The sequence below is a fragment of the Schistocerca gregaria genome, chromosome 1 (assembly GCF_023897955.1).
Source record: "Schistocerca gregaria isolate iqSchGreg1 chromosome 1, iqSchGreg1.2, whole genome shotgun sequence".
Taxonomy (NCBI): domain Eukaryota; kingdom Metazoa; phylum Arthropoda; class Insecta; order Orthoptera; family Acrididae; genus Schistocerca; species Schistocerca gregaria.
Window position 1 is genome coordinate 1,174,048,152 of NC_064920.1, and position 12,290 is coordinate 1,174,060,441.

Sequence of the window (12,290 nt, forward strand, 5' to 3'; positions counted from 1 at the left end):
TCACACGATTCATGTCTTCGAAACCCATGCTGGTTGGCATTGAGGAGGCCATTCTCTTCAAGATACTTTTGAGCTCAGAATATGTTCTAAGATTCCACAACAAATCAATGTCAAGGATATTGGATGATAGTTTTGTGGATCACTTCCATTATCCTCCTTGTAGACAGGTGTGACTGGTGCCTTTTTTCCAGGAACTGGTCACAGTTTTTTGTTCAAGGGATCTATGACGGAGTATAGTTAGAAGAGGGGCTAATTCAGCCACAAATTCAGCATAGAATCTGACAGCGATTCCAGTGGGGCCTGGAGATTTGTTCAGTTTTAATGATTTCAGCTGTTTCATTCATCTTTTCAGTGGTATTAGTACTAAATTGGTGTAATTCTCGTGGGTTTTTTGTTGTAACGGAAATTTGAAAATCAAATTAAGCATTTCAGCCTTTGCTTTGCTATCCACAATTTCAGTTCCTATCTCATTCACTAGGAACTGGGCATTAATTTTGGTTCCACTAACAGACTTCACGTATGAACAGAATTTCTTTAGATTTTGTGGAACTATCTTTGACAGTATTCTGCTACAGCAGTCACTGAAGGCATCACACTTTGCTTTCTTGACAGCCAAATGCGTTTCATTCAGCATTATGTCCTTTAATACTTGTTGAGAACTTCACTGCAGGAAATAATTATAAAAATGAACATTGACTACTAATAGTGCCCTCAGTAGGTTCTGGCAGAAAATCAACAGTAACACCTCCCCAGTGACATTTGAGTTAATCTTTCGTAACTTTAAACTGCTTCATAAAACTGAATGGATTGATGGCTTTTATATTAACAGTGGTACTAGCTTCTGAAAATCTTTTTTGGTACAGTGTTCAAAGAGCTGCAGACTCGTTGTCAACTTTTACTAGCTACTACTGTACTAATGATGTTAGAATAGCTGTCAAGATGTGCTCTTAAATTTCAAGGAAAAAGAAATAAGCTGAGTACAATGCCTATCCTCGAGTTAGTTGTCTGAGGAGTAAACAATACTATTTAAAGTTAAATCATAATTCTCAGATCTGTTTTGTGTAAAGTATTGCCATCTCCACACTGTACTTTTAGCACTGGATACTGCGCACTTGGCCTAGTATTTAGTACCGCATGAAGAAAATTGTAAGAGATCACGATTAGGACTGACACGAGGGCGCGTCCCTATTAAGTACCGCCGAAAGGAAATTTTGTATGAAGTGCGTAGCTTAGTTTGCGCGTTCTGCCTAATCCAAACATTAATTGTTTTGAGGCGCTTTGATTCAAACGGACAGTGTCGCCACTCGCCATGCATTAAACTTGATCTGCCTGAAATATTACCGAGGAGAAAGCAAGGAAGTCCCTGAAGGTAGTTTTTCTTTAAACTTCAGGTCTGTGAAACGTTACATGTTAGAGTATTATCTGTTCTCGAAATCCATTTGCAGCCAGTGTGTTGCAACATTTGTTGTTAACATGAGCAACGAAATAGGATTCGCCGTGGCAGAGATCTATATATTTTGTTATGAGCATGTTGGCAAGCCTCCTACAGTGTTTAATCTTTGACATTGTGATGGCATCTTGACAACGTGCACAGTAACGGTACAGGAGTTATGCGTGTATTTTTAGTAGGCCAAGTACTTGAAGTACCGTGAGAGGCGACACAGGCGAGATTCTCCTCGCCTGGATGGTGTCGTGAAGTGTGCGAGTGCTTGTTGACATTCCTCCAGTTCTTTCCACCGAGTGTCGCGATACTGCAGTGCACTGCCGAACCAATACGTTATTTTTCGTCATCAAATCAGCGAAAATGAGTGCCAGACCATCCAATGTTGGTGTTGTTGCTATTGAACAAATTTTTCCATCCCAGTACGTTGACCAATCGGAGCTGGAAGCGTTCGATGGAGTTTCAGCAGGAAAATACACTATAGGCCTGGGACAATCAAAAATGGGTTTTTGCTCAGATCGTGAAGATATAAATTCACTGTGCCTCACAGTAGTGTCGAAACTGATGCAAAGAAACAATATTTCATATAAGGAGATTGGAAGGTTGGAGGTAGGCACAGAAACTATTATAGACAAATCGAAAAGTGTGAAGACAGTGCTGATGCAGCTTTTCGAGGAAAGTGGTAATTTTGATGTCGAGGGTGTGGACACTACAAATGCATGTTATGGTGGCACGTCTGCATTGTTCAACGCAGTTTCATGGGTCGAATCCAGTGCTTGGGATGGTCGTTATGCCCTTGTCGTATGTGGTGATATTGCTGTGTACGCGAAAGGTAATGCTCGGCCAACAGGTGGGGCGGGAGCCGTTGCTATGCTGGTTGGTGCTAATGCTCCTCTTGTCATAGAAACAAGTGCTCGGGCAACATTTATGAAACATGCTTATGATTTTTACAAGCCCAATCTCTCTTCTGAATATCCAGTAGTTGATGGTAAATTGTCAGTTAAGTGCTATTTAAGTGCACTGGACAACTGCTATCAGCTGTACTGCAGCAAAGCAGAAAAACATCTTAATGGTAACAAGATTAACTTGGAATACTTCGATGCAATGATCTTCCATTCCCCTTATTGTAAATTAGTGCAAAAATCACTGGCACGTTTAATGTTGAATGATTTTATACGTTCTCCTCAAGATATTCTTGCAAAGTATCCAGGGCTTCAGAAATTTCAAGGCGTAGATCTTGAAAACACGTATTTTGACAGAGACATAGAAAAGGAATTCATGACTTGCAGCAAAAATGCCTTTGAAGAAAAGACTCTTCCCTCTCTACTGTTAGCGAGAGAAGTGGGCAATATGTACACCCCATCTTTATATGGATGTCTGGTATCATTACTTATAAGTAAAAGTGCTGAACATCTTGCAGGAAAAAGAATCGGTCTTTTTTCTTATGGCTCTGGGTTGGCTTCCTCCATGTATTCTGTGAAGGTGGCAGAAGATATTTCAGAAGGATCATCTTTGAGACACATTATTACTAATCTTGGTCACATCAGCACTCAACTGAAAAGCAGAACATGTGTGTCTCCAAGCGATTTTTCTTCTATAATGGAACTTCGTGAAAAAAACCATCATAAGGCACCATACACTCCTGAAGGTCCCATAGATACGCTCTTTCCAGGAACCTGGTATTTGGAGTCAATAGATGAACTGCATCGTCGAGTGTACAAAAAGGCTGCCTAATGTTTGTTTAAAGTAGTAATTTTTTTAGAAACATTGCAGTTTTAAATATCAAATATTTCTCAATCAGTTCACTGTTTACTCGAAGAAGTGTACCATCCCTTGATTTGTGTTCGCTTGAACTAGCTCATTGAGAGAGAAACCAATAGAAGTGTTGCTTATGCTCTACATGATTTTGTGTTAATCATGAAGATGAAATGGATTGACTATTTCTTTTGTGCCCAAGGAAGTTGTTAAGTAATGTAAATACTTGGCCATAAAAATCTAAATTCAAGAGCAACAATTCTTCAGCAGCATTTAGTGTTCAACCAGTATCACCTGCCAAAGCATTTATGAATCTTCTGTGGTAAGTATATAAACAGTCACATGCTAATATTTATCATCAAGCATGTGATATCAATAAGTGTAATATTAACATGCTTAACAGTGTTTAGATGATGGTGAAATTCTGATGAAGAACTTAAGTTATTGATCATTTGAATTCATTTGTGACATTAGTCCTTACACATGGTATGTCAGTTGCAAATGAAGTAATTCTCATTCATTTAAATGTTGTTGTTGTTTTTTTTTTTTTTTTATAGTCTGCATATGTTGGAGAGATGCAATGCTCAAAATTCTCAATGTTTATTTTAGTTTGACACGCACTCCAAATTGATAAAGCATACATAATGGAAAAGCATAAGATGTTTGTAAAGATATGAACTAATTTTACATATAAAACTTAATAAATCTTGAACATGATGTAGCTGTGAAATACTTGGTGTCGTAGGAGGTGTGGTCAATATTCAGAGATAATAACAGGAAAAAGTCTAATAAATAAAGAGTACTGTGAGCTCTTGATCAGTAGATGAGATGTTTCACAGTAGCAGAGATGAACTGCTCTTACCTGTGTTTTAGAGCCCATGTTTACTAGCCTCGTTAACTTCAAATTATAGTTTTTGCTGCATCACCTGGATATTGACCATTCCTCCTGTGACACCTGTGTGTGTGTGTGTGTGTGTTTTATAATAAACTAGTATCTCCAGTCTTGCATGTGATACAGCAAAGAGAACTGCTTTGAATTTTTTAATTTACAAAATAGACTGCTGTCTCTTGTTCTTGTTAGAAAGAAGTTGCTCATTTTAAAAAGTTACTATTCATCCTATTTTTATCTCAGAGAAATGCACACAAAGGACTGATGATTTTCGTTTTGGGTATGTAACACTACTTGTCCATTTTAATATGAAAAAGCTTTTGTTCCTACGGTTTGACTATAACTATGAAGATAGTCCAGTGAAACTTCTCTTGAAGATTTTGCTTGTTGTCCTTTCATTTATATTAGATTTGCTACAAACAATGATTGGAGATATATTTCGCTGTAGTTAAGGTATTTTCAGCAAGTAATATTGCCCCCATTTCCTATCAAACAACTGTTTCATGACAATCTGCAACTTTCAAGACCAAATCCATTTTAATGCTCACCAGGATGGAGTTGATAGTGAACCAGTAGGGATCTAATAGTTATCTTATTTGCTCTGTATGGGTTAATTTAGGAAGCAAGCTCTGAAGTCATCTACTCCACTATATCCTTTAAAAACTGTTTCAACACTAAAACAGAAAAAGTCATAGTATTGTGCACCTGCACTGTTAAACTCATCAGCAGCCATTTACCTTATGGCACTGGTACAGATGATATTTACATATGGAAGAAAATGACTCTTATACTTGATAAGAATCAGAAGAGATCACTGATAATTTTTTAATGTTTTTAGTGATGTAATGTAATTGAAATTGTCATAGTTATGTTGAAGCACTTCCTGCATAGTGTCCCTTTGTACCATCTGTTAATATACAGATGTTATGAGATAATGGTTTTTTATGTGGTGTTTCATTCTATATTAGATGGAATAAATCAGTGTTGTCTTGTTGGAACTGAAAAATCAATTGAGTGTTTCAGTATTGCATTTAAATGTTGTGGTTCTATACAGCTTTGAAAAAACTGGGACAGAGTCAGCTTCCAAAATTTGTAATGGCAGGACCATTACTAGGTTATGTATCAGAATCAATGGTCACAGAGAATTTGTCTTAAACAGCAATATCCATTGTGCTGTTTCTGAGTGTGCTGCAGAAGATAATAGTAGGAATTTGGATGCTGCTTTTATTGCTTGTTGTTGGTTGTCATCATTCCCCTTTTGTCTACAAAAAATGCTTCCAACTTTCAGAGCTGGAAACAGGCTGTCCAGCATATAGTTTGGCTCTTGCCATCTAACTGGTCTTTGTATTTACATCTGTTCTGTGTATTGCTCCTTTCAGCCAGAGAGGGAAATGTATATAGAGCTTTATGTTGAGTTTCTCTCTCTTAGCAGCTAGCTGCCTGTCTTTTTGGCAATGTCTGGTTGGACATTAATGAAAAATTATCAGGTAGCTCCTAGATATGAGTCATTTTTAAAAATTGTCAAATTGCAATTGCTAAGTCATTGTCATTAAAATTAAATTCACTTAGACACAACTGGGTCTGTCAGTACTTACCTTAAGGTTACTGCCAGGAATGCCAACAGAAACACGCAATAGAAAATAGCAGGAAATGAGGCAAATTTAGGAAAGACCCCTCCCTTCCGTGTACACGGTTGCCTTTCAAATGACCTTCCAATTGTCCACACTATCACAACCAATGGCTTTTACTTCACTGAGGTAATAGTCTATCATCAAAAGCTAGCAGTGCTGTTAATGATTTCCGTTTAGTTGCTAGTACAGGGAATTATGCCTCCAGGAGATAAGTACTAACCAGTCCATACGTAATGTGAACAGTAACAGCCCTATTACACTTCTTTGAGTCAGATAGAGTTATTTATATGTCTATGGATGATGATTCTCTATCCCAGATTATTACAGTCTACCTATCGAAATTTTCTCGTGGACACTAATTTGACTAAATGTTACCTGTGTTGAAGGGAGGAGAAAGCTAACAGTTCCACCAAATATTTATGAGCTGGGTCAATGATAAGGCACACAAACAAGACTGAGAATACTGTTAGTTTTTGCACGAATCCTCCTTCAGAGTTAAAAGAGTAAGCATACACACATCTTCAGTGAAATTTTCTGGCTGATTGCATTTGACTGGCACTGTAGTTTGACAGGGTCCAAGACTTTCCATGGCCATATTTTAAATCCCCCACAATAGTATTTGTGGTATTGAATTGAAAGGTTTTCAGAAGCCTAGGAACCAGGGTGTCAGGTCTGAATATCACAATTAGTTTTCCAGGATCATTACTTCCAGAATGCATGAAATCCACACTTATTGCCTGGGATAATGTCATCATGCAGAATTCTGCTTGATGTAAGAGAATGAAATGAGATGGTGGTTTTTGTGGACTAGGTCTGATATCTCTTTTGTAGAATGTATGATCTATGCTCCCATTCAGTTTTTGGGAAAAGGTATCTCTTCAGCAGATCTGAAGACCATTGATTAATAATTTACATAACGCACCTGCAAATTTTGAACCCCCATGGATTCTTTGAGCCCCATGGTCCTTTTGAGCTTAAGCAATTTCTGTTGCTGTTCAGTAGTACTACTGTATCACTCATCTTTACAACTATATGGCATTATGAATTGTGATGTTCCTTAATTTTGTTTTGTGGAGATACATTTAATTATGGTAGTTTGTGTTCCCATACCACATGGAATATCATGTTTATTTAAATATAACCAGATATTACTGCTTGAATGAGAATGTGCACATTTTGAATTGCAGAGAAAAATCAGTTTTTGGTTACTTCAGCAAGTGAACTTACTGGTCAAAGAAGATTCATCTTCAACTTTATAGTTAGATCATATTCACAACATTTTGTGTGTAAGCCATTTTGTACTTCAGTGTTTACATGTAAAAAAGTCACTCACAACCTGTCTAGCCTGCCTTGTTTGGTTTGTCCCAGTGATCTCACTGCTACGAATTCCTGGCTTTAGTGGATTATACTCGTGATAAATCGCACTGCTCTTTAGGAGGACTTCAAACTGTGGCAGTTTTCTGCGAATGCTATTATAAGTGATCAGTAATACCTCAGTACTGCATTAGTTACAGAATTAATTTGGAAATTCCTTAGCACTACATTTATTCTGAGTGGATGCAGGATTCCCCTGTAAAACAAATTAAAAATAGTGTAAAAATTATTATTCTTCGTGCAGTGTGTAATATACTCTTGAACTTGAGCTGCAGTGAATATTTTGCCCTGTGGTGTAATGTGTGTTGTTCTGTTACTCGCTGACAGATTGAAACCTTGTGCTGATAACAGAACTTCCCTTTCATTGTTACTAACTGAGCTGTCCAGCCACCACCCACATCCTGCCTGCACAGTTTAAATTCACCCTGTGTGTGTGTGTGTGTGTGTGTGTGTGTGTGTGTGTGTGTGTGTACACCACCTTCTAAATTTCACTAAGGTGATCATTCTGCAGGAAAACTGGTATACAACTTCTGATATAGTCATGCCAAAACGCTTTGCTGTTCAAACCTTTACAGTGATGACATTGTTTTGATACCTGAAGTTTTTGATTCTAGGTGTTCCTGGTTCCTGTCAGTCACCCGTGCAGCAATCCAATTTGGTTGATCTTCATTGTTCCTGATGTGTTGCTTATGTGCTAGCAACAAACACAGAATTTTAAAGTATGACATAAGAGTGGCATTATCTTATTATCTCTCTTTAATGTTTTGTTTCTGTACCTGCACATCTCATTTTCAGTTTGTACTAATAATGACATATAATACCAAAGAGTGAGATTGAGATCAGGGTTATCTTGATGTCACAATTGACTTTGTGTGCTTAACAGAGCATCTTCATCAATGGACACTGCAGTAGAAGTGGTCATTATTCATGTAATCACGTTTATATTGTACTACATTCCATATAAAGCTGCCTCGACCTTATCACTTCACATGTACCATAAAGATTTTATCTGTGTGTCTGTGGTTAATTGCTCATTTCATCTTTACAATAGGGATTGCAAAAGGAAAGGTAGGATAGATGCACATATTTGAATATGGAAAATGTGATTGCAGCTGGTGACCTTTTAAATGTTCAAATCTATTTTTTTATTTTTTTTTAGATTTATTTTTGGGTGAATACTGTGTGTCACCTCCTGTAATATAACTGGAGGGTTCTGCGGAAGAAAGTGCTAACATCGATATAGTAAGGATTAAACGAATAACTTTATTTGTTGTGTTTATGAAGTTGTCATACGCTGATAAGTTGTGCTTTCACAGGAAACTTCCTGGTAGATTAAAACTGTATGTTGGACCTGGACTCGAACCTGGGACCTTGTGTTTTGCAGGCAAGTGCTCCACTGGCCGAACTATCAGAGCCCAACTGTCATCCCACCCTCACAACTCCACATGTCAGTGCCTCACCTTCTACCTTCCAGACTTCATAGGTGTTTACCTGAATATCTGGAAGAAAGGATATATTTTGAGACAGGTCTGCAGCTAAACCATATTTCTGCAATATCCTTTCTTCCAGGAATGCTTGAAGTTCGGAAGTTAGGAGATGAGGTACTGACAGAAGTTGAGGTGTGTGGGTTTTAAATCATGCTGAGAAAGCTGTCAATAGAGCCTATGCCCACAGAAGGCAAACATCCCAGCTTCGAGACCTGGTTTGGCGCACAGTTTTAATCTGGCAGGAGGTTTCAATTCAGCGCACGCTCCACTTCAGAGTAAATATTTATTCTGGAAAGTAGTTCCTTGTGTATCACTATAAAATACTATCTGGTAGATAAATTGTTGAATCTGACCAGACATATATTATGCCATATGTCAAAATAAACTCTTTTGAAGGAGCACTTCTTCCACTGACCCCATCAGTTATTTGTTATTCATCACTATTTTGCATTCTTTTTCAATACCGAGTATTTAGAAAGTACAGGAATAATTGTGGTTTTAGCCATCTCTATTAGCCAGATCTTTTTTGAACTTCTGGTATTAATGTCATATGTCATAAACAAACAATGGAAATTCCAGTATGGAATAACAGATTGCTGTTCACCGCATGGAGGAGATGTTGAGTCACAGGCAGGCAAAACGAAAAATATTTAAGCTTTGGGACAAAAAACCCTGTCTTCCAAAGGGGAACAAACAGGCACATTCAAACAAGTGCAAGAGTGAATGTGTGTGTTTCCTACATTGGAAATAGATGTTTGTCTGAAAGCTTAAATATTTGGAGGTCTTTTTCATTGTGCTTGTCTAAGAGAAGCAATTTGTCATTTCCATATTGTTGCCTTAGGTAGTAGGATAAACTTTTTTGCTTTTTTAATGAATGTTATCTTTCATGTGTCAAAAATTTCCATGAGCTGCAATGAATTATGAAGCAACCTTCTTTTAATGCTCTAGTAATGTCACAGCACACACAGAAATGATTACTTTGATTACATTTCTTAAAGGGCAGAGAAAACAGTGAATTAGATGTTATCCATTAGTGAGTAAATTGTTTGCTTGATAGTAACATTTCGCTGGACGAGTTTCCATTTCTAAAGAAGTGTGGATTGTCTATGTGCAGCAGTGAATTGGTTTCACCTCACCTCAGCAGCTAAAAGTAATCTAAGCAAAGAATTGGCAGGAGGAAAGGTGGGTAGAGTTTATAGGGAAAGTTTTATCATAATTAGTTCTCTGCTCAAGCCATATTTAAAACTTTCCTCACATTTATGAATAACTGACATTTGCTTACCTTTATCTTTGATGGGTTGTTCACCCATCTTTACTTCACTTGATTTTTCTGTGTTCTGGTGCCACTAGATACTTTCTGTCAAGAATTTGTATTTCTTGTAGACTTTTTTTCTTTTTCTTACCCTTCTCTGATAGTGGGTGGTTCTCTACCCTAAATATCTGTAAACGATAGTGTTTCCAGTCATTGAATTGGTCATGTATTACAAAATTTATATTTCATAAGAGAGATCTCTGCACAGTTTTATGCTTTGTTTAAGCAACATTATAATGCAGCTATTTGCCATTTACTGTAAGTACTATCTGTATTCAGGCTGTCACACATCTTCCCCCCCCCCCCCCCCCCAAAAAAAGTTCAAGTGTATATGTGTATGTACAGTTCCTTTTTGAATCCTTGTGCTGTGTGGATTCTACTTGTTGCATGATTGGCAAGGTGGTGAGAAGCCTTTCTGCTGAAGTTTATAGAATTGCATCAGTGAATAAATGTGAAAAGCTCATTGGGTTGTTCATGTTGTAGGGTTAATGAAGTGCCTTCAATTTGTTAGGTTACGCTTTCAGAAATCTTAGGGATGAAAGTGTTGTGCCTTTGAAAGATGAAGTATAGAAGTACGAAAAACTGAAGACCTTGTTTAACGTGATTTTAAAAATCCTGCAAACCTGTACAGATAATATAATGGATTGCAGTACTGAATAAGAGGATGTGGGCATGTTTCTCTACATGAAGCTCATTATGTGCTTAACTCTGTTGCATTGCCCATTCCTCACACTGTTCATTACTCACGAATATGTCATTCAGTGTTTTATTAATAATGCATAGCTTCTTTAACAAAGAACGAATTCAGTTCACATGGAAATCCATCAAGAATTGCCGTAATGTTCAACTGAAGTGTTTGCAATACAGTGAAATGCACAAAACGGATTGTAGAGTTGTATAATTCTATTTTAAACAAGTTGAAAAAAAAAAGATTGTGGTATGGAAGGTTCTGGCAGTATTTAAATTATGCAGGAGGGAAGAAAACAGCTCTCCGAATAGCAGAAGTGTTGAATTGTTGACAGGCACACAAAAAGAATGAAAACTTGGCTAACTTTTGGACGTGAATCCTTTTTCAGACACACACACACACACACACACACACACACACACACACACACACACACACACACACACACACACAAAAATCATGCTTGTTGACTCATCCAACAAAAGCTTTCGAACTTTTCATTAATTTTTCTTTTTACGTAGCTTTCAACAGCTCCAACATTTCAACTATTCGGTTTGCTGAAAAAGTAAATTTTTAGTGTATTACAGTGAAAGACGTTCTTTAACATTTTACGTATTTTTATTAAGTGACATGTTCTTTATGCACCACATGGCTTCTGATAACTGTACCATTTCCTTCAAGTGATTCACATTCCTGTAATGTTTCCTTCCACAAGATGACTGTCACCTTATTCACACATATAGTTTCTTTTAGGGTAGATGATTTTCTCTGAAACTGCCAAGTTCTACTACTTTAATATCCATGGGCAGCTATTAATATTTGTTTTGTATCTTCATTGTAGCTTTAGCTGATACTGTTATGTGTGTGTGTGTGTGTTTTTGTAAAATCAGTTACCATACTGTTTTTTATACTTTTCTCAGTCATGACAATGGGGCTTACTTCAGTTGCAAATTAATGTGTTTACCAAAGATAACAATTCTTGTTGGAATGTACTGGAGATTGTAGTACAATGGGAAGTGTCAGGTGTATCATTATTGGTCACAAACCTTGTTACTCTTATTATATGAGTTGTATGTTTTATTTATTTATACATAATAATATATTAGGCCTATTTACTTTTTATCAGATCTGAAGTTGGAAAGCAGTTTAGAGCATATTAACTTTTTGAACTTTTTATTATTCTGAGACAACATTTTGTAGGCCATAGTGGATGGGTGATCTACTTTGATAAGTAGACAAGAATTATTTGGAGATAGTATTTTAAGTAGAATGTTCATTCTCTTTTTGTGTATTCAAGTATGCAACATGGCTCAAAAGATATGCTATGGCTTTAAATACTCCATTGTCTGAGAAGTATTAAAATTTTTATATATACATATATGTTAATGAAAACGTTTGTATTGGTGATTTTTGTTAATGTGTATTTAGAGTTTATTTATTGAAACTTCATAGCATATTTTTATATAATAAATCACTTCAACAACATGTCTTCAAATTGCCGGTACTCACTTCTCCCAAAAATTTCCTAATGTACTTCAGAATCTGTATGAACAGAGTGTATGTTTCTATTTTATTTTCAGTGCATTCTGGTTTGCAGAATAAAATGCATCTCTGAGTACTGTGTTTTGTAGCCACAGCGTAAACATTTAGATTCAAAATCAGCAGGCATTTTTAACCCTGAATTAGCTGTGGTTGAGTTTTTTGGGTTAGAGA

General features: G+C 36.8%; 1 protein-coding gene across 1 annotated transcript; it reads left to right on the forward strand.

The window, feature by feature from the left end:
* The first annotated feature begins 1,551 nt into the window (after window positions 1-1,551).
* LOC126284483 (hydroxymethylglutaryl-CoA synthase 1) lies at window positions 1,552-12,072 on the forward strand. Its single transcript, XM_049983444.1, has 2 exons — window positions 1,552-3,518; window positions 7,705-12,072. The coding sequence occupies exon 1, from the start codon at window positions 1,805-1,807 to the stop codon at window positions 3,173-3,175; it is 1,371 nt and encodes a 456-aa protein (XP_049839401.1). The 5' UTR covers window positions 1,552-1,804; the 3' UTR covers window positions 3,176-3,518; window positions 7,705-12,072.
* The last annotated feature ends 218 nt before the right edge of the window (window positions 12,073-12,290 follow it).

Excerpts from the sequence above, each read along its gene's own strand:
- LOC126284483 (XM_049983444.1), top strand. The coding sequence starts at position 1,805 with ATGAGTGCCAGACCATCCAATGTTGGTGTTGTTGCTATTGAACAAATT.